At 38.1% G+C, this 23,973-nt stretch overlaps 1 protein-coding gene across 8 annotated transcripts in view; it reads right to left on the bottom strand.

Annotated features, from left to right (window-relative positions):
- Positions 1-23,973, bottom strand: part of LOC138416602 (protein argonaute-3) — a 112,908-nt gene that overhangs the window by 75,417 nt on the left and 13,518 nt on the right. For 3 of the 8 annotated variants that reach the window (XM_069546198.1, XM_069546107.1, XM_069546278.1), the window contains one exon: positions 10,726-10,897. In XM_069546198.1, the coding sequence (XP_069402299.1) occupies positions 10,726-10,897 (172 nt within the window). Of the gene's footprint in view, positions 1-9,336; positions 9,477-10,064; positions 10,105-10,725; positions 10,898-23,973 lie in introns of those variants that run through there. The other 5 variants (XM_069546395.1, XM_069546548.1, XM_069546305.1 and 2 more) reach the window with 3 other exon arrangements.

The raw sequence follows: 23,973 nt of genomic DNA, 5'->3' as shown, positions 1-23,973 counted from the left end.
TCCATGAGGATTCTACAGGCAAGAATACTGGAGAGGGTATAACAATACTGTCAAGATATAACAAGATGCTAAAATCACCCAGTGGTTTATAAAACACAATGAAAACAGCTGATAGCCTCTCCTAGTATCCTTCCAACTTCTAATTTAGCTTCATACCTCTGTGCTAAGTAGCAGAGAGGGTAGCCAATAAATACTTTTGCATCAAGATAAAGTTTAAAGATACAGAGTTATACTTTAGATCAAATTTTTAATATTTTACAAAATTCATACTACATCAGAGCATTTCACCATAAACTATCTTTACTGCCAGTTCACATGGGTGTGAATTCTTTCATAACCTTATATAACCACAATAGTTAATCTAGTAAACACTTCTAGTATTCATAAACGACAGACAGACTAGATTGAGTAACAGATTTTAAACTCAAGGTGGCTTAACTAACAATTCTCCTCTACAACACTTTCCTTCAGACCACCATTGACTTCTTCAAACACAGCCTCTTTTCAGTCTCTATATTCCTGGCTTCTTTGAGCATCTGCAACTGTGATCTAGCCTTGAAAATCATGATACTCGACTGACGTTCTCTGAAACACCTTCTACTTTGTCCTGATTTTCCTACCTTTCCAATCTCCTGAGTGTCTTCATTGACAAACCTGAGTCTTATCCCAGGAATCTATTCTCAGTCTTCTTATCTTGACTCTATGCACTCTCCCTAGCTTTTAACTACCACCTCTTCCCTGGTGGCTCAGTGGTAAAGAATCTGCCTGCAGTGCAGGAGATGTGCGTTTGATCCCTGGGTTGGGAAGATCCTCTGGAAAAGGAAATGGCAAGCCACTACAGTAGTCTCACCTGGGAAATCCCATGGACAGAGGAACCTAGTTGGCTATAGTCCATGGGGTCGCAAAAAGTTGGACACAAATTAGTGAGTAAACAGCTGCAGCAGCAGCATAAAATATTAAACAGATCAGCATGAGGACAGCACAGGGAATTATAACCATTATCTTTTAATAAACTATAATGACGTATAATTGCAAAAAATACTGAATCACTAAGCTATACACCTGAAACTAATGTTATAAATCAACTATACTTCAAATTTAAAAAAGCAAGTACTAGAGGTGCTAGGGGGTATGCTGGAGTATGAGAAAAAATCGTTAGGAGTATTTATATTTAATTTTCATCTAACAATTACTAATCAAGGTGGACTAATATTCACAAACAGAGATTGACACTGGTGCCCTCAGTCCACATGAGATGGCCAGGTGTAACAGCACAGGTAGGTACACAGGAAATCCTAAGGGAATAATGGGATTTCTTTAATATGAGTTAACAGTGAAACTCTCACTCATTCATGCATTTTCAGCAAGCTGTAACTTTTTTCTGTTCAAGTGTGTAGCACATATTCTATCAGGTTTCTGGTACAGAAATCAGAACATTTCAAATTACTATAGTCTTAGTTTATTTCAAATATTGTTTTCCACCTTTAATTTTTTCATAGTTACACAAAGTTAGAATAGTAGTATAATTTTTAATTATTAAAATTAAATCCTGTGTATAAGTAAATATATTTATTTATTGCTGAATGAGTGTGTGAAGTCACTCAATCGTGGCTGACTTTGCAACCCCATGGACTGTTGCCCACCAGGCTCCTCTATCCATGGGAATATGGCTCTCTACTCTTTCTGAATTCACAAGCCTTAGGCAACCCACTCCAGTGTTCTTGCCTGGAGAATCCCAGGGACGGGGGAGCCTGGTGGGCTGCCGTCTATGGGGTCGCACAGAGTCAGACACAACTGAAGCGACTTAGCAGCAGCAGCACCATGGATTTAAGATCCTTTAGAACCTATTCCCTGGCCAACTTTTCAAACTCTATCTACTCTATTTATACTGGCCAATTTCTGTTACATAAACATGTCATACCTTTACTCATGTTCTCTATACAGAATATTCTTTCCCTGCTCCACCAGGTAACTATTCAGCTCAGATAGCATGTCATCTGCTCTATTTACCTCCATAACCAAAATTGGGAATCAGTACTCCACACATCTCACAGAACTTGTCACTCTACACAGACTACAAAATCCTTGGCAGGAATCATGTCTTATTTATCTTGTTATCCCCAGAGCTTAGCACAGTGCCTGACACAAAACAGATGCATAATAAATTCAACAGTTAAGAAAACACAGGGAAGATTTAAAAAACGATCTTTAAGTTTTTTAAAGTTACTGTAGGATTTAGAATTATAGTTCTAGTCAGATCCATAAATGTTGAAATCTAGTACCAATAGCATTCTTAATTGGTACAGTGATATAGCACATTCAGATAACTGCTTTAAATTAACTCAGTCTAAGAAAAAAAAAAGGAGCAGGCTAGAAGTAAACAATCAAGGCACATCCTACAATGGAATACTATACAGCTGTTATTGTAATTTAAATCTACTCAAACGGATAGATGTTAAAAACAAACCCTACCTACTAGTCCCTATGTTTAGACATATCTTTATTTACAACAGTATCTTTGAAAAATACCTTTGAATTTCAAATATATTGTAGGAATATCAGCCAAAAGATTAGTGAGTAATTTATTTAGATGCTACTTACAAGTGACTAACAACTAACAAGGCGAATAAAACTTGCTTTTTAAAAATGATGCATTTTGCATGGTATAGTTTCCCAAGACAGCTGAACATGCAAAACTAAACCATTTACTTTTCACTGGCAGTGTTTTTTTGGGTATGTCTTCTAAATCATTTTAATCAGAAGTATACCCCTCAAAACACACCAAAAGAACAGCTGACAAAAGAAAAAATAACGATTTCATCAAAATAAAAATGTGTTTCAAAGAAAGTGAAAATGCAAAAGGAATACAGCCAATATTTTATATAATAACTTTATATGGAATATAATCTATTAAAATGTCTAATCATTATGTAGTACATCTGAAACTAATATAGTCTTGTAAATCAACTATATCTCAATTGCAAGAAAAATAAAAAATTTTAAAAGGAAGTAAAAGAGGCAAGGTGCACAAAAGGAGAAACTTTTGCAAATCATCTTATCTGATAAGGTATAAAGAATTCCTACAACTTAGTAACAAAATAGGCAAATGATTTAATTTAAAAATAGGAAAAAGACTTAGACAGACATTTCTCTAAAAATACACAAATAGCCAATAAGTACACAAAAAGATGCCTAACATCATTAGCCATCAGGGAAATGTAAATCAAAGTAACAACGCGATACTACTCAACACTTACTAAGATAGCTAGTGAAAAAGACAGATAACATGTTAATGAGGACATAGAGAAACTGGAATCACCACACACTGCTATCAGGAATGTAAAGTGATGCATCTGCTTTGGAAGATTCTGGCAGTTCCTCAAAAGATTAAACACTGAGTTACTACTTGATTCCACTCTTGGGTATACACTCAAGAGAAATGAAAACATGAATGTAAACAGCAACATAAATCTTAAGAGCCAAAAAGTGCAAACAACTCACATGTCCACCAACAAGTGAACAGAAACACAAAATATCCATACAATGGAATCTTACTGAATAATAAAAAGTAATGAAATACTAATAGATACTACAACATTAAGGGACTTCCCTGGTAACTCAGACTCTGCCTGCAATGCAAGTAGACAAGGATCCAGTCCCTGGGTTAGGAAGATCCCCAGAGAAGGAAGTGGCTACCCCACTCCAGTATTCTTGCCTGGAGAATCCCATGGACAGAGGAGACTAGGGGACTACAGTCTGTGGGGTTGCATAGAGTCAGACACGACTGGGCGACTCACACTTTCACTTCTTTCTGTTACAACATTATGTGAAAACGTGTGAAATGAAAGAGGTCAGTCACACAAAAGGCCACATACTGTATGATTCCATTTATACTGAAATGTCCAGAAAAGGCAAATCTACAGAGCCAGAGAGTAGGCTAGTGTTGCGCAGGGATGCAGGGAGGGAGGGATGCACGGAGGGAGGAAATGGGGAGTGGCTGCTAATGAGTACAAGATTTCTTTGGCAGAGGAGAAAATGTTCCAAATAAAGTATGACTGGGGTGATGGTTGTACACTATCACTGCAAACATACCAAATAACACTGAATTGTACATTTTAAATGAGTGAACTGTGTACTGTGTGAATTGTATATCAATAAAGTTGCTATTTAAAAAAAGAATGTCCCTTTCTTGGAACACTACCCTAGTAATAACACTGTCAATAATATTCCTAATAACAAAAGAGAGTTTCTTCAAACACTCTGACTTGTGATGATTTCTACGTAAAAGCCAAAATCTTTTCAATACAGATTTATTTTTTCCTTCTAAAATTCAACCATCAGAATTATATTACATCCGCATGCGATATGCACAAATATTCAGCACTATGTCATTAATCGTAATAGATTAGTAACAGGTAAAGAATCCGCCTGCAATGCAGCAGACATAGGAGACGCAGGTTCAATTCCTGGGTCAGGAAGATCCTGTGGAGAAGGAAATGGCAACCCATTCCAGGATTCCTGCCTGAAAACTCCCATGGACAGATGAGACTGACAGGCTACAGTCCAAAGGGTGGCAGAGTCACAACTGACACGACTGAGTGAGTAAGCACAATCATCCTAATATAATGACTGTAAGATAATGTTTAATTTATGAAAGAAAATTAAATCAAAAATTTGATCACTCTATTACCATTTCAAGATTCCTTCAAATCTTTATACAAGTAGATCTTGCCTTTATAATCATGCTGTCTATACAATTTTCACATCTATTTCACTATTTAACAACTTTGAGTAAGTACATTAACAGCCTACTGAAGATTTACCCTGATATATATTTAGTAGTTGGACAAACGAGCATAAAAATCTCAAGTTACAGATTTTACACTCTAGGTCATAATACTTCTAAAAATTAACTTTTAGTTATTAATACATTCACTTGTAAAAAAAGCACCTAGAAACATCTGAAACCTGCTTTTAACTAATGATGATTTTAAAATCAAAACATTAAATAGGGAAAAAAAGAAACACATAGATACACACTCCTGAAAAGAAGTGAGGAAAGGACGAAAAAAGCAACAGAAGGAAAATCTAAGGTAGAAAAACTGACTCACAAGATGATTCACAAGCATTTCCTACATATTCTGTCCAAGAAAACTCTTCTGACTAAAGTGGAAAGTTGCTTGGCTGCAATACATCATTCTACTAGTATGATTAATGTCATAGTTCCAAATATTTGAGCATGTGGCATATGGACAAGAGAAACCTCATATGTGTTGATTTAAATACTGCTATATTTTGGCTCATAACTATTTAGTTAATATTGAAAAGGCATTGTAAAGTTCTATTGAGTTTCTTCTAACTTTTGGAATTCTAGTTTTTGAAGTGTAAGAACTGAACCAATTTAGGAAGCCCATCAACAGTTTTAAATGACTAGTTGTATGTAATACGGCAAAAAGTGAAGGCAAGAACTAGTATTCTGCAGAAAACAAAAGGAATAAGTTTCGTGGATGCTGACATAAAATTAAGTCAATGTTATTAACAAAGTATAAAGTTGGTTAATGCCAATTTTAGAGTCCCAAAGAAATCCTCTAGCTCCTGTCAAAACTCAAATAAAAGGTACATGATTAAAAAATTTCCATTTGGAAACATCTTAAATTACAGATCCTTTACTTCTACTGACAAATAACATAAGAAGACAAAGCAACATAAAGATGAAATGCAATTAGGGATGTCAACAGGGCCGTAAATTAAAACCAGAATGTACCACACTAATTTATTATATATATGTTCCTCTCAAATTTAACCAACATGTTGAAACTCTGTGGTACACAGCTTCATATACACACAGATAATGTGTGATTATTCCTTTACCAAAATCTAATACAAATAATTTTGGTCTTTTTTACCCAACATTACTGCTACTGCCTCAGTCTCTTATGAGAGACTCATCTGAAATACTAAAAAAAAAAAACCACCTTAACTGACATAGCTCTAAGTCCCAAGCCTCCAACTCCTATCATTCCCTCAATTCCAACCCATTTTGTCTTCAAGTGATTTTGTTGCTCTAACACTGTTGTTGTTCAGTCACATAGTTACATAGTCACGTCCGACTCTTTGCTACCCCGTGGACTGCAGCATGCCAGGCCTCTCTGTCCCTCACCATCTCCTGAAGTTTGCCCAAATTCACGTCCACTGCATTGGTGATGCCATCCAGCTATCTCATCCTATGACGCCCTCTTGTCCTTCTGCCCTTAATCTTTCCCAGCATCAGGGACTTTTCCAGTGAGTCAGCTGTTTACATCAAATGATTAAAATACTGCAGTTTCAGCTACAGCATCAGTCCTTCCGATGAGTATTCAGGGTTGATCTCCTTTAAGATTGACTGGTTTGATCTCCTTGCTGTCCAAGGGACTCTCAGGAGTCTTCTCCAGTACCACAGTTTGAAGGTGCTCTGCCTTCTTTACAGTCCAACTCTCACAACCGTATGTGACCACTGGGAAGACTATAGCCTTGACTATACGGACCTCTGTCGGTAGAGTAATGTCTCTGCTTTGCAACACACTGTCTAGGTTTGTCATAGCTTTCCTGCCAAGAAGCAATCATCTTCTGATTTCATGGCTGCAATCACCATCCACAGTGATTTCAGAGCCCAGGACGAGGAAATCTGTCACTGCTTCCACCTTTTCCCCTTCTATTTGCCATGAAGTGATAGGGCCGGATGCTGTGATCTTAGTTTTTTTAATATTTAGTTTTAAGCCTGCTCTTTCACTTTCCTCCTTTACCCTCATCAAGACGTTCTTCAGTTCCTCATAGCTTGCTGCCATTAGAGTGGTATCATCCAAATATCTAAGGCTGTCGATGTTTCTCCCGCTATCTTGATTCCAGCTTGGATGAGTTCATCCAGCCGGGCATTTTTCATGATGTGCATGGTGTACAGGTTAAACAAACAGGGTGGCAGCAGACAACCTTGTCCATACAGGGTTCTAACTGTTGCTTCTTGACCTGCAAACAGATTTCTCAGGAGACAGGTAAGATGGTCTGGTATTTCCACCTCTTTAAGAGCTTTCCACAGTTTATTATGATCCACACAAAGTCTTTGGCAGAGTCAATGAAACAGAGGCAAATTTTTTTGGAATTCCCTAGCTTTCTCCATAACCCAGCAAATGTTGGCAATTTGATCTCTGTTTCTAACGTTATCATTATATAATTTTCCTATTCAATAAATAACATATAAGAATTCTCCACTATATAGTGCTAAAGTTTAGGACAATTCTTTCAGGCAGGGCAAGCTGGAGAGATGATAAGAAGAAACTCAGCTAAGAAATATCTGCCTTAGACATTCTATCAGTTAAGAGATTTCTTCAGATTAATAAATGCCTTTAAAAAATGTAAACATCTACCAGAAAGGTAAGAATTATCCTTTGTTCAAATTTACACATTAACACCCTAGTTTCGAGAAACAAGAAAAAGAGAATTTTGAGAGTGCAGCATGAGATGGGTGATCCCTGTAAGCACAAAGACAGACAAAAGAAAAGGATACTATGATAAAGACTAACCTGCATATGCTAGGAGAGAGGATAGGGCACTGAACATCCATATCTAGGCATACGAAGCCCTCTGTAATGTACAGTTCTCTTTCCTGTCTCTCATCATTACACTCATCCTCTCTTAGTTTTATAAGCATTTCGTTCATTTTATTTACTCTGTGCCAATCACTGAGCTAAGATCAAGGCTACACAGATGATGATAAAGAATATAACTTCTCATGAAGAGGTTATGCTGAGAGAAGAAGGTAGCAACAAATACTGTACTAAAAATATTATAACAAAAGTGCATACCAATCAAGTACTACAAGGTCATAGTAGAATGAGCTGGCCTTTCGGCTGGAACCGCCATCCTCCAGCATTTTTCCAAAATGACCAACACGAAGGGAGAGAGGAGGGGTACTCGCTGTGTGTTCTCTAGCCCTTTCAGGAAACATGGAGTTGCTCCTGTGGCCACATATATCACAGACATCAACAAGAGAGGTGGTATTGTAGATACAAGGGGAGGGCACCATTCTTGACAAGGAATACCCCATAAATATTACTGTGGCAAAACTGGAAGAGTCTACAGTGCTACCTCGCGTGCTGTTGGCATCCGTGTAAACAAACAAGTTAAGGGCAAGGTTCTTGCCAAGAGAATTAATGTGCACATGGAGCACACTAAGCAGTCTAAGAGCCAAGACAGCTTCCTGAAATGTGTAAAGGAAAATGATTAGAAAAAGAAGGGAGCCAAAAAGAAAAGTATTTGGGTTCAGCTGAAGCTCCAGCTTGCTCCACCTAGATAGACGCACACTCTGTGAGAACCAGTGGGAAGGAGCCTGAACTGCTGAGCCCATTCTGCATGAATTCATGTCACAACGGCTATAAAGAAAATAAAAGACCTGGACTGTAGGTTTCTCCTGAGTAGAAGTGTTGTGTCCCTTTTCCCAAAGAAATATTTAAAGCACATTTTAACGATGTCCAAATTCAGTGGTTGATGTCTTTATTCTTCAAATATAACGGGTTTTCTTCCTGAAAGATGTGAGGGAATTTGTTGTGTGATATACTCCATCGATTAATAAACTGCCAGTTATTATTTATTTTAAAAAGTGAACTACATCTGACTATGGAGTTCAAAAGGTTCGTCTTGAAAAATAATAGAAGTTTGCCAGATAGATAAAGGCAGAGAAGGCATTCCAGGTAGGAGTTGCAGAATATGAAAAAAGATGAAGGTTAGAGCCAAACTAAGAAGGGCATACTATACTAAACTTGGGATGCTATACTGTAGGCAGTAGGCAGCTGAACACGTTTAAAAGTAGGGGAGTGAAATAATCAGATTTTTTACTTAAAAGGATAACTATGCCAAAAGTGTAGATATGTAAGGAGAACAGAGAGAGAAAGACATGTTAGGGCAGACAAGGTCATTACAATAGTCAAGGCAACAAATAAGGGTCTGAAACCAAGGTGGCAGTAATACGGATAGAGGGGGCCAGATTAGGCAATAATTTCTGAAAAAGAAGCAATAGGACATGATCACCAATAGGAGGAAAAGGAAGTTCTAGTTTGGGAATTTAGGTAGAGAAAAAGAATATAGCAACATGAGCAGAGTGTGGGGAGGAGGATTCAGAGAATAAGCTGTTTGGAGTCCTTTATAGATAGTAAGGTGTCAGTCCAAAGCTCAGGAAGAGGTGGAGGCTACAGCAAGATTAGGTAATCATCCACTCACAGATGGCAAGCACTGCAGTGACTGACTAGAACCTCCCCTCTAAGCCTGGCTTAGGTCAGTACACCTGGTTCTCCTCAACTGCCATACCTTTGTTGTTGTTCAGTCACTAAGTCATGTCCGACTCTTTGCGACCCCATGGACTGCAGCACGCCAGGCTTCCCTGTCCTTCACTATCTCCTGGAGTTTGTATCTTTGTTACTGCTGCCTTATCTTAAAAAAAAACAAAACAAAAAGTGCTTTCTTTACTACAGCTATCTGCAATTCTACCAACTCTTTAGATTAATTCAATTCCTTTCCTTCTTGCTTTAGAAATTGTTTCTTAACAACTATCAAGTCAGGATTCTGGAGTTCTGGTCTCACATTTGCTACTAGCAAGCGTTGCTAAATAAGCCTCTCAACCTTTCTGGATTTCAGCTATGAAGAAGGTATAGGGGGGAAAAAAAGGTATCAGATTAGTTGATACCTTAGGTTTCTCCACTTGAAATACTCTACAACTTGCCTCCTGACCTCAGAAAGAACTCTGTATTACATGTTAATTATAACACTCATATGATAAGGGTTTTCTGTTACATGTTATTACAAAGTTTCTTAGCACTAATTTATTTCATATTTCTTATGGATCTTATCTCACAGGAGGGGCCAAGAAGAGGGTGGTACAAATCGAGAGAGTAGCACTGACATATGTCCACTACTGTGTGTAAAACAGACAGCTCGGGAAGCTGCTATACAGCACAGGGGGCCCAGCTCAGCACTCTGTGACGACCTGGAGGGAGCGGGAACGAGGCTCAGGAGGGAGGGAGTATATGCATACTTACAGAAGATTCATGCTATTGTACAGCAGAAACTAACACAACACTGTAAAAAAACAATTAAAAAACCTCGTTTGTGGTGTACATCATGTCACAAATTCCTTTCACATTTCCTGTATTACCTAAACCATATCCACATCCATAGTATTTGGAGGGAGTGAGAGAAGCTTATTAGGAGCAGACTGAGAATCTTTATATATCATATATACTTGTTCCTATATAAGAGTCAGGAACAGTTAGAGGAGTTGAGGATGGGAAGGCATAAAACCATGACAATCACCATCGTCTCAAACGGAACATTACAGAAGGGCCAAATCAGGTCAAGATGGGTGGGAAGAGAAAAGAAAGCACAGATAGATATTACCTAATAGCAAAGGAAAAAAATGCTCAGTCTGATTTAAGAGCATGTAACAATGAGTTGGACCTTTTCTATTATCACAGAGAAAACATATGAGGTTACTATAACAGAAAAATTTCAAGACTATTTGTAGATTTCCCCCATTATCACAGCTCTGAAATACAATCAATTTCAAAGAAAATTACCATGTGTTCTTGCTCAAACTGTTAGACATTAAACACTGCTATTTAGACATACAAGATAAACATAATTTCTAAAGCAAAGACAAAAACCAACAGCAAAAGATCTCTGTGACTTCTTGATTCTTACCTGTTCACTCTCCTAGGACACTTGTCTGGTTTAATATCTACCTCATAGAGGTAGACATCAATCTTTGGAATTTCAACTTGAAAACAGTTAGCCAGCAATTTAATGGGTTTGCCCATGGTGCCATAGCCAGGTCTTCTGGGCACCATGAGTAGGGGCTGGGCCCCAACGGGTCCTGCCAGGGAAGGGGAAAAAAAGAGAGACAGAAACACTGTTACAAGCTGAGTTTGATAATCTTGTCAACCAGAGCAGGTTAGAATTTTAAGTACGGCCGATAATGATTAAAGCCTAGTGCTGAAAAATGATGTCAATTCTAAGACCCCTTTCTTTCACTCCAATTTACTTTCTTCATTAAAACATACAGAGAAAAAAACAGGGTACCTCTGAAAATTTGTTTTGGAAGGGGTGGAAAAAACAATCACACAAACCCAGGTAAGCATAAGCAAACCACAAATCCACAAACCACTCGGATCCAAAGAGTGTGTGACCAACAGCAGAATAATCTTATAGAAGGGTAAGAGCAAATGAACAAAATAAACAAGCAAACAAAAAGAAGATCAACAAAGCTCAAATCAATTACTTGAAAAGATAAATAAAGTGATAAATTCCAGACAACACAAACTTTTATAACATGAGAAAAAAGGTTGAAGTAACCAATATAAATGGAACAAATGTATTACTACAAATACCAAAGACATTACAAACACTGTTAATAAATTTGAAAGTTTGATGAATTAGACAAAGTCCTAGAAAAATACAGTTTACTGGTACACAAAAGCAGATAAAATTTGAAAAATTGCTGATAAAATGTAAAATGGTACAGCTGCTTTAGAAAACAGTAGAGTGGTTCCTCAAAACATTAAAAGCAGAATTATCGTATGATCCAATAGATCTATTATCTACTTCTGGGTATAAACCCAAAAGAACTGAAAGCGGGCTATTGATAATTATATACCTACGCTCACAGCAGTACTATTCACAATAAACAAAAGTGTGTTAGTCACTCAGTCATGTCTGACTCTTTGCGGCCCCACGGACTGCAGCCTGCCAGGCTCCTCTGTCCATGGGATTCACCAGGCAAGAATACTGGAGTTACCATTTCCTACTCCAAGGGATCTTCTTGGCTTGTTCTTCTTGAATCAGCCTCTCTTGCACTGGCAGGCAGGTTCTTAGCACCACCAGGGAAGCCCCTAACCACTTGCTGTTTGTTACATAGTAATAGCCCTTAAATTCTATTTCCTGATCTATAAAACAGAAATAATACCTAATCTGCCTCTTTTTCATGAATCTTGTCAGGATCAAATCAGAACATAAACAACAGATAAATTTACCAAGCTCTTACTACATCTTATAATAATTATTTTTATTTTTTAAACATTACTGAAGTACAGTTGATTTACAATGTTGTGTTTAATTTCTGCTTTATATATCCATTTTCATAGTCTTTTCCATTTTGGTTTATCACAGGATACTGAATATAGTTCCTTGTGCCATACCGTAGGACCTTGTTGTTTATCCATCCTACATGTAATAGTTCCCATCTGCTACCAAACTCCAGTCCTTCCCGCCTCCAACCTGCTTCTTGCTTGGCAACCACAAGTCTGTTCTCTATGTCTGTAAGTCTGTTTCTGTTTTCTAGACATGTTCATTTGTGTTGTATTTTAGATTCCACATATAAGTGATACCATATGGTATTTGTCTCTTTAAAAAAAAAATTATTTATTTGGCTGTGCCTGGTCTTCACTGTAGCATGCAGGATTCTTTTAGTTGAGTTATGTGAACTCTCAGTTGCAGCATGTGGGATTCAGTTCCCTAACCAGGGATTAAACTCAAGCGATCTGCATTGGGAGAATGGAGTCTTAGCCATTGGATCACCAGGGAAGTCCCTGTCTTTTTCTGACTTACTTTGCGTAATATGATAATCTCTAGGTCCATCCATATTGCTGCAAATGGCATTATTTTGCTCTTTTTAATGGCTGAGTAATAACAGAATATTATGTTACATATATGTAGCATATCTTCTTTATCCATATATATATATATTTATACACACACACACATATATATATAATGGTTGAGTAATATTCCATGTATGAAGAAGTGAAGTGAAGAGAAAGTCACTCAGTCGTGTCCGACCCTTTGCGAACCCATGGGCTATACAGTCCATGGAATTCTCCAGGCCAGAATCCTGGAGTGGGTAGCCTTTCCCTTCTCCAGGGGGATCTTCCCAACCCAGGGATGGAACCCAGGTCTCCTGCACTGCAGGCGGATTCTTTACCAGCTGACCACCAGGGAAGCCCTTATATGTAACTCACGTCTTCTTTATCCATTCATCTGCTGATGGACACTTAGGTTGTTTCCATGCCTTGGATATTGTAAACAGTGCCACTATGGATTAGGGGTTCATGTATCTTTTTGAATTATACTTTTGTGAGGGTATTCGCCCAGGACTGGGATTGCTAGATTATATGATAACTCTATTTTTAGTTTTTGAGGAACCTCCATACTGTTTTCCATAGTGGCTGCAACAATTTACATTCCCACCAATGCTGTAGGGGGGTTCCTTTTTCTCCACACCCTCTCCAACAATGTGTAGGATGGCCATTTTGATGATGGCCATTCTGACTGGTGTGAGGTGATACCTCATTATAGTTCTGACTTGCATTTTTAATTAGTGATGTGGAGCATGTTTTCATGTGCCTGTTAGCCATCTGTATGTCTGTTTTGGAAAAATGTCTATTTAGGTATTCTGTCTTTTTTTGAGTGGGGTTTTTTTTTTTTTTTTTGGTTATGGAATTGTAGGAGCTGTTTGTATATTATATTTTGTAAATTAAGCCCCTGTTGGTTGAATCATTTGCAAATATTTTCTTCCAGTCTGTAGGATGTCTTTTTGTTTTAGTAGCAGAACTGGGATTGGAACTCACCCTGCTGTGCTGGATCATGGAAAAAGCAAGAGAGTTCCAGAAAAACATCTATTTCTGCTTTCTTGACTATGTCAAAGCCTTTGACTGTGTGGATCACAATCAACTGTGGAAAATTCTGAAAGAGATGGGAATACCAGACCATTTGACCTGCCTCTTGAGAAATCTATATGCAGGTTAGGAAGCAACAGTTAGAACTGGACATGGAACAACAGACTGGTTCCAAATAGGAAAAGGAGTACGTCAAGGCTGTATATTGTCACCCTGCTTATTTAACTTCTATGCAGAGTACATCATGAGAAACGCTGGACTGGAAGAAACACAAGCTGGAATCAAGGGTGCCGGGAGAAATATCAATAACCTCAGATATGCAGATGACACCACCCTTATGGCAGAAAGTGAAGAAGAACTAAAAAGCCTCTTGATGAAAGTAAAAGAGGAGAGTGAAAAAGTTGGCTTAAAACTCAACATTCAGAAAACGAAGATCATGGCATCCAGTCCTATCACTCCATGGGAAATAGATGGGAAAACAGTGGAAACAGTGTCAGACTTTATTTTTGGGGGCTCCAAAATCACTGCAGATGGTGACTGCAGCCATGAAATTAAAAGACGCTTACTCCTTGGAAGAAAAGTTATGACCAACCTAGATAATATATTCAAAAGCAGAGACATTACTTTGCCGACTAAGGTCCGTCTAGTCAAGGCTATGGTTTTTCCAGTAGTCATGTATGGATATGAGAATTGGACTGTGAAGAAGGCTGAGCACTGAAGAACTGATGCTTTTGAACTGTGGTGTTGGAGAAGACTCTTGAGAGTCCCTCGGATTGCAAGGAGATTCAACCAGTCCATATTGAAGGAGATCAACCCTGGGATTTCTTTGGAAGGAATGATGCTAAAGCTGAAACTCCAGTACTTTGGCCACCTCATGCGAAGAGTTGACTCATTGGAAAAGACTTTGATGCTGGGAGGGATTGGGGGCAGGAGAAGAAGGGGACGACAGAGGATGAGATGGCTGGATGGCATCACTGACTTGATGGACGTGAGTCTGAGTGAACTCCGGGAGATGGTGATGGACAAGGAGGCCTGGTGTGCTGCGATTCATGGGGTCGCAAAGAGTCGGACACGACTGAGCGACTGAACTGAACTGAACTGCTGTGCTATTTTGTTTCGTTGACATATCTATCCTTTTGTCAATAACACATACTGTCTTGATTACAATATTTTATGGTAAGCTTTGAAATCAGGTACTGTCAATCAGTTCTATGACTTTAATCTCCTTTAATATCATGTAGTTCTTCTGGGTATTTTTGTCTTTCCATATAAACTTCACAATCAGTTTGTCAATGTCCATAAAATAACTTGCTGAGATTTTGTTTGGAATTGTGCTAACTACATAAATCAAGTTGAGAAGAACTAAGACCTTTATGATAATGAGTCTTCCTACCCATGTATAATAGAATATCTCTATTTAGATTTTCTTTTGGAGAAGGAAATGGCAACCCATTCCAGTATTCTTGCCTGGGAAATCCCATGGACAGAAGAGCCTTGCAGGCTATATAGTCCATGGGTCACAAGAGTCAGACACAACTTAGAGACTATACCACCAAACCACAGATTTTCTTTTTTTTTTTTTAAATCAAAGTTTTACAGCTTCCTTCACATACATCTTATACATATTTTGTTAGATTCATACCTAAGTATTTCTCTTTTTTTGGTGCTAATATATAAGACTACAATAATAGAAATAGTGTGGTTTTCATTAAAAAATAGATCTGAAGAACAGAACTGATAGCCCCAAAACTGAACCACACAGTCAACTCATGTTTGACAGAGGAGCAAAGGCAATTCAATGGGAAAAGGACATTTTAAAAATAGGGTGCTGTTAAACAAATGGATATCCACATGCTAAAGAAAAAAAGAAGAAAAGAATCTGGACACAGATCTAAAACTTGTTTCAAAAACTAACTCAGGGTATTCCCTGGTGGTCCAGCGGTTAGGGCTCTACACTATCACTGCTGAGGGCACAGGTTCAATCCCTGGTCAGGGAACTAAGATCCCACTAGACACACAGTATGGTCAAAATCCCCAAACAAAACAAACTCAAATGGCTCGTGAACCTCAATGTAAAATGCAAAGCTACTGAACTCCTAGTTCAAAACATCAGTGACTGATGATTTTTTTAAATTTATTTATTTTTAATTGGAGGATAATTGCTTTACAATGTTGTGTTGATCTCTGATATACAACGATGTGAATACATATGTATACATAAGTATACATATGTCCCCTCCCACCTGAACTTCCCTCCTACACCCTATCCCATCCCAGCGCTCTAGGTTGTCATGGAGCACTGCACTGAGCTCCCTGTGTGATACAACAACTTCCCATTAGCTGTCTATTTTACATATGGTAATATATATTTAAAAAGACACATGTACCCCAGTATTCACTGGTGATGACTTCTTAGAAGAAGCACATAGATACCAAAAGCACAACATATTAAATAAAAAATTGATGTTTTCATTAAAAATAAAAACCTGTTCTACAAGAGAATGAATACACAAGCCATAGACTGAGAAAATATATTTGCAAAACATATTTGATAAGGGGCTAATACTTAAAGTAGATAAAGAACTCTTACAACTCAGTAGGGAAAAAAAAATCCAATTAAAAAAATGGGCAGAAGATCTGAACAGATATTTTTTTCCCAAAGAAGACATGCAGATGGACTACAGCACATGAAAAGACACTCAACATCATTAATCACCAGCAAAATACAAGTCAAAACCACAATAAGACATCACCTCACATCTTAGAATGGCTATTATCAAAACACAAGAAATAACAAGTGTTGGCAAGAATGTGAAGAAAGGAAACCCTTGTGCACTATCAGTAGGAATGTAAACTGGTACATGTACCATGAAAAACAGAATGAAGATTCCTTTAAAAATTAAAACTAGAAGAACCACATAATCCAGCAATTCCACTACTGGATATTTATCTAAAGAAAAGGAAAACACTAACCTAAAAAGACATATCCACTCTCACGTTCATTGCAGTATTCCGTACAACAGGCAAGATATGGAAACAACCTAGGTGTCTATTGGATGAATGGATACACAAAATGTGCTCTATACACAAAATGGAAATTTAGTCATAAAAAGGGAAATCTTGCCATCTGACACACGGATGGACCTTGAAAACATTATGCTAAGTGAAAAAATCAGACAGAGAAAGAAAAAGGCCACATGACCTCATCTATGTGTGGAACCTAAGAGAGAGAAAGGAAAAAAAACAAAACCTAAGCTCATAGACAACAGAGAAGAGACTGGTGGTTGCCAGAGGTGCATGCATGCTCAGTTATGGCCGACTCTGTGACCCCATGGACCACAGCCTGTCAGGCTTCTCTATCCATGGAATTTTCTAGGCAAGAATACCAGAGTGGGTTGCCATTCCCTTCTCCAGGGGATCTTCCTGTCCAAGAAATCAAACCCAAGTCTCTTGCCTCTCACGCACTGGCAGGCAGATTCCTTATCAACATGTGTGTGCTCGGTCGCTCAGTTGCATCTGACCCTTTGCAGTTCCATGTAGCCTGCCACTCCTCTGTCCACGGAATTTTCCAGGCAAGAATAATGGAGTGGTTGCCATTTCCTACTTCAGGGGATCTTCCCAACACAGGGGTCGAATCTGAGTCTCTTGCCTCTCATGCACTAGTAGGCAGACTCTTCATCACTAGCACCACCTGAGAAGCCCTCTTTACCACTATGGGAGTAGGCAAAATGAGCGAAGGGGATCAAAAGTACAAACTTTCAGTTCCAAAATAAGTAAGTCTTGGGATGTAATGTACAACATGATGACTATAGTTTATAATACTGTACTGCAAACTTGAAAAGTAGAAAAAAATAGCTCTTAAACATTCTCATCACAAAAAATTTCTAACTAAGTATGTTCACAGATGTTATTACCTCTTTATTGTGGAGGTAATATTTACAAATACTGAATCATGTTGTACATCTGAAACTTATATCAATTATATTTCAATTTAAGGAAAGAATGCAGTAAAATAATTTTTAAAAAGCTCATCTATTTGTCACGTACTACTCACAAAACAACTGTTTATAACCAACCATATTAACTATCATGATCAGGAAAGATGTTCCTAAGCATTTTACATCCTAACATGACACTCTGATCGATGTACAGATATGTTAATGCACTTTAGTTAGTTGTTATTGTTCAGTTGCTAAGTCGTGTCCAACTCTTTGAGACCCCATGGATTGCAGTACACTAGCTCCTCTGTCTGCCTCCCGGAGTTTGCTCAAATTCATGTCCATTGAGTTAGTAATGCTATCTGACCATCTCATCCTCTGCCATCCCCTTCTCCTTTTGCCTTCAATCCTTCCCAGCATCAATTTCTCATCTGGAGAAATCAGTTGAGGTTAGGCCAATATCTAACACATTATACTTTCTCTCATTTAACATAATGGCAAACAGTCTCCCAACTACTGGTTGTGATGAAGAATGTCTGATTTTCAGCAACCTATTCTTAATCATTCCATGCTTTTAAGAAGACATTTTGTTCTATTTCATTCAGATATTTTAGTTTTCTTTAGTGGGAGTTCTGAGCCTAATAAAATAGCCTGTCTACTCTATATAGAGAAAATTCTATAGCTATTTAACACCTGTATTTTCATATAAACTGAGTGATCGGAGGACAGAGTTTGTGAGTGATAGTTCTATCCCTAATACTTATGAGTGCCTCATATTAAGCCCCTTTTCCTGATTCCACAATTTCAGAGAAATCTTCTAATTATTGTCTGGATGCCTATATAGACCACTGGAGGGAGAGGTTTGCTGCCTCATGACTAGTCAATATGAATCTGCTTGATGCTCTGGAAATAGTATTTTTCTTTGCAAATGATTGACTTAACATTATGATTTATGTATCAGTTTCCTGTGAACTTTGATTAGTATCAGTCAGTTCCTCATGGTGATGATGGTTTCTGGATGCCTGGCAAGATGAAGGATCAGGATCTACAAAGTTAGGGACCAGACTTTGGACCACAGTGACCCTCTGTCAACGCTGCTGTTGTTTAGTCTCGAAGTTGTGTTTGACTCTTTGAGACCCCATGGACTGTAGCCCACCAGGCTCCTCTGCCCATGGGATTTCCCAGGCAAGAATACTGGAACAGGTTGCCATTTCCTTCTCCAGGGATCTTTCTGACCCAGGGATCAAACCCGTGTCTCCTGCTTGAAACCTGATCCTGTCATATTACCTTGTAAATTTGTTTCAGTAATCTGAATTTTCGAGTTTCACAGTAGCAAACACACTGTATATAAAATGTTATATCCTGTTCCCATTTAATGTAGCATCATGAGCGTATCTTCCTATGTTACTGTGTAGTAGCTAAGTTGTGTCTGACTCTTTTGGGACCCCATGGACTGTAGCCTGCCAGATTCCTCTGTCCTCAGAATTTCCCAGGCAAGGATACTGGAGTGGGGTGCCATTTCCTTCTACAGGGGATCTTCCCGACACAGGGACTGAACCTGTCTCTTACATCGGCAGGCAGAGATTCTTTACCACTGAGCCATCAGGGAAGCCCAAGGTCTTAATAACCATAATTTTAACAGCTATTTAATGATCCATTAAGTTGATAAACTACAACTGACCAAGCTTCACTCCAGGATATTTAGCTTGCTTCCAATTTTTCACTATTATAAACAGTGAAACAAGCAACTATAGTGGATATTCACAGGACTGTATGGCAAGCACACCACCATCCTTTTCCTCTACCTCATGGCTACACTCTTGAATACTGTACACTTTCCCAAGTACTACAGAATACCTGCAGTTGATATGTTCTTACATGAACTTGCCCCACAATTGACTGGTCCAGGGACAGACACCAGAACCAAGAAAAACTAATAAGTAGTCCTTCCCCTGAGACTTTTTTTTAACTTGGGACCTAACAACCATCAGGCATTTCCTCTTCAGGGACTAAGGCTGTGAGATATAGCAGCCAACGGAGATGAAATGTTCTGATGTGTAGAAAAAGCCAATCAACAGCAGGATAAAATGGAAACTACGTATAGTAGAGCTGCATGTACAGTGAAGTCAAAACACGAGATGGGGTAGTCTGGTACCATGAGCTTCCAGTTCCAACTGCTCCAGGTGTGAGTTCAGCTGCACATCTGTTCTTCCTATTGCTACTCAACCTTCCTTAGATTCCATGAGTCAATAAACCCCTTTTGCTTTAATTAGTTTCAGTTTGATTTCTGTTATTTGCATGGATAAGCCTGGAGGACAGTAGGCTAAACTCTTAACATATAAAGAGAGTATGGTCTCAGATCTGAGTTCAAATTTCAGATCTAACAATCAGGGAAAAGGCACAACTTCTGACTCACTTGCCTATTAATTTTCTAAATGATATTCACAGCATACAACATGATAGCTTGATAGACCTGTGCACTGTGAACAGATTCTTCCTACCAAGTTAATTAACATATCCATCACCTCACATATTCACCTTTTTGCAAGGAGGGGAGGATTTAAAACACTGAAGTTCTATGCTCTTAGCAAATTCCAATTACACAACACAGTATAATGAATTCTAGTCACTATGGTATACATTAGATCTGCAGATCTTACTCATAGTACAATCTTATTCATTTTAAAGTATGTACACTTGTACCAGCCTTTTCCTATTTCCCTGACAACCATTTTTCTACTTTTTAAGACTCCACATGTAAGTGATACCAATCAGTGTCTTTGTCTTATTATACTTAGCTCATTGACCTCCAGACTCATCCATGGTCAGAAATAAAAGGATTTCCTTCTTTTTCAAAGGTTGAACAATATTCCACTGTGTATGTGTGTACACACATACCACATTTTGTTTCAATTCATCCACTGATGGACATTTAAGATAGTTTCCATACCTTGGCTACTGTGAATGCTGCAATGAAGAGTCAAGTACAGATATTGCTTCAAGATAATGGTTTCATTTCCTTCAGATATATACTCAGAAGTGGGATTGCTAGGGCACATGGCAGCTCTATTCTTTGTTTCTTAAGATTAGAATATAGTTGATTAGCAATGTTCTGTTAGTTTCAGATGCACAGCAAAGTGATTCAGTTATACATATACATCCATCTATTATTTCTTAAATTCCTCCCCCATTTAGAATATTGCAGAGTTCCCTGTGCTATACAATAGGTCCTTGTTGGCTATTTTAAATATAGCAGCGTGTACATGTCAATCCCAAACTCCCAAGTTATCCCTCCCCCTACTCTTCCCTCGCTGGTAAAGGAGCATATGGTAGCTCTAGTTTAAGTTTCTTGAGGAACCTCCACAGTTTTCCACAGTGGCTGCACCAGTTTATGTTACCACTGGCAGTGTATAAGGGTTCTCTTTTCTCCACACTCACATTTGCATTTATCATCTTGTCTTTTTGATAAACTGTCATCCCAATAGGTATGAGGTTACATCTCACTGTGGTTTTGATTTGCATTTCCATGATAACTGGTAACGCTGAGCACCTTTTATGTACTGGTTGGCCATTTGCATGTCTTCTTTGGAAAAATGTCTATTCCAAGTCCTTTGCTCATTTTTCAATCAAGTTATTTTCTGCTATTGAGTTGTAAGAGCTTCTTGTATATACTGGATATTAACCCTTTATCAGATACGTGGTTTGCAAATATTTTCTCTCATTCTATAAAGTTTCCTTTTGTTAATGATTTTCTTTGCTGAGCAGAGACTTATTTTGATTTAGTCTCACCCACTTATTCTTGCTTTTGTTGCCTTAACTGTTTTTGGTATTAAACTAAAAAAGAATCACTGTCAAGACCAATGTCAAGAAGCTTAGGTGCTATGGAATAAAACTAGGAGTTTTATGGTTTCAGGTATTCTGTTAGTCTTTGGTCCATTTTAATTTCTATATATGGTATAAGCTAGGGTCTAGTTTCATTCTTTTGTATATGGCTATCCAGTTTTCCCAACACCATTTGTTGCACAGACTATCTTTCCCCGCTGTGTACTTTTTGCTCCTTTGTCAAAAGCTGAGTAGATATGCATGGGTTTATTTTTAGGTTTGCATTGATCTACATGCCTATTTTTATGCCAATACCACACTATTATGATACTGCTTTGTAATATAGTTTGAAATCACAAAGTGTGATGCCTCCAGCTTTGCTCATCTTTCTCAAGATTGTTTTAGCTATTGGGGATCTTCTGTGGTATTGCTTTTTCTATTTCTGTAGAAAATCTCCTGCAATTTATTTTTTTGCCATTGCAATTTTGATATGGACTGCACTGAATCTGTAGATAACTTTGAATAGTGTGGGCATTTAAACAATATTAATTCTTCCAATCCATGACCATAGAGTATCTTTCCATAAGCATTTTATTGTTTTTGATACTACTGTAAATGGGATTTTTAAAAATTCTATCTTTTTGATAGTTGCTAGTATATAGAAGTATACTAGGCTTTGTATATTGATTTTGTATCACGCAACTCTACTAAATTCAATTATTATTTCCAACAGGTTTTCACAATTTAGAGTTTTCTATATATAACAGCACGTCCTCTGCAAATACAGTTTTACTCCTTCCAATCCAGTAAGAATACCTTTTCTACTCTTTTTCTTACTTAATTGTTCTGGCTAGGTTGTCCAGCACTGTTGTTGTTTTTAAAGGTATAAAAGTCAATTTTCTCTTTTACTTATTTATCTGTGGCTACGCAGGGTCTTTGTTGCTTTGCTTGGGCTTTCTTTCATTGCGGTGAGCAGAGGCTCCTTTTCATGGTGTGTGGGCTCCTCACTGTGGTGGCTTCTTTTGTGGCAAGCATAGGCTCTAGCCACTCCGGCTTCGGCAGTGGCAGCACACAGGCTCAGGAGCTGCGGCTTGAAGGCCCTAGAGTGTACGGGCTTCAGTAGTTGTGGCATGTGGGCTTAGATGCTCTGCAGCACGTGGAGTCGTCCAAGACCAGGGATCGAACCCATGTCCCCTGCACTGGCAGGCGGATTCTTATCCACTGTGCCCTCAGGTAAGTCCCCAGCAATAAGTTGAAAAAAAGTGTTGACAGTAGGCATTCTTGTCTTGTTCCTGATCTTAAAAGAAAAGATTTCAGTTTTTCACGTTGACTATGATACTAGCTGTGGATTTCGGCAAATATGGCCTTTATTATGCTGCGGTACATTCAGTTACTTTATTTTAAAAATGAGATAAAATGATCTATATATTCTAGATGTGCCAGGCACAGAAGTCATTAAAAAAAGCAGTAGTTCTTCAATAAATATTAATAAACTCCTACAACATGTCATATAAATATGCTAAGGAAATTTTTCTGCATCAAACAGCTACCGTTTTGTTTGGGAGAACTAGAGAAGGAAACTGGTATACAGAAATTTTCACTCAGACAAATGTCAGAAATAGACCTACCACCAGGTCAAAGGACAGGAACAGAAACATATTTCTGACTTGGTATTTTCTGCCAAACTGGCATATGAACACATTACTATCACTAGATTTCTTTCTCTCCTATGCCCTCTCTAGCATTAGGCATTACAACCCTTGAAAATCTTTTATACGTTACAAAAAAAAAATGCCTTCTGCTGTTTTATTTACATGTGATAACCATCAAGATAGGCTTAAAAATGTTTTATTATTCTATATTCATTATTCTCTCATGAAACTCATTGCACCCATAATTTTTTTAAAAAATCAGAAATATAAAAGGTCATTTGTCTATTCTATTTATTGAACAAGTATTATGTTTGAGGTTTTATAGATACATGAATTAATAAGTCACAATTACTTTACTGAAGTAGTTCATAATATAATGGGGGATTATCCCCAAATTACAACAATAACAGAAACATATACAGAGCATTATATATGTGATACACATTTGGTGACTTCTCACTACATAACTTTTGAATCAGGTACTATATTACAATGAGGAAACTGAAGCACAAGGAGCACATGTTTAAAAAAACATGTTCACAGGAAGTAAATAGCAAAGCCAGGATTTGCAAATAAGTAGTCTGATTTCTGGAGAAGGCAATGGCACCCCACTCTAGTATTCTTGCCTGGAAAATCCCATGGGCGGAGGAGCCTGGTAGGCTGCAGTCCATGGGGCCGCTGAGGGTCGGACATGACTGAGAGACTTGACTTTCACTTTTCACTTTCATGCATTGGAGAAGGAATGGCAACCCACTCCAGTGTTCTTGCCTGGAGAATCCCAGGGAAGGGGGAGCCTGGTGGGCTGCCATCTCTGGGGTCGCACAGAGTCAGACACAACTGAAGCGACTTAGCAGCAGTCTGATCTCA

The sequence above is a fragment of the Ovis canadensis genome, chromosome 1 (genome assembly GCF_042477335.2).
Source record: "Ovis canadensis isolate MfBH-ARS-UI-01 breed Bighorn chromosome 1, ARS-UI_OviCan_v2, whole genome shotgun sequence".
NCBI classification, from domain to species: Eukaryota; Metazoa; Chordata; class Mammalia; order Artiodactyla; family Bovidae; genus Ovis; species Ovis canadensis.
The sequence above is the reverse complement of the archived record's forward strand: the minus strand, read 5'-3'. Positions and strand labels throughout refer to the sequence as shown.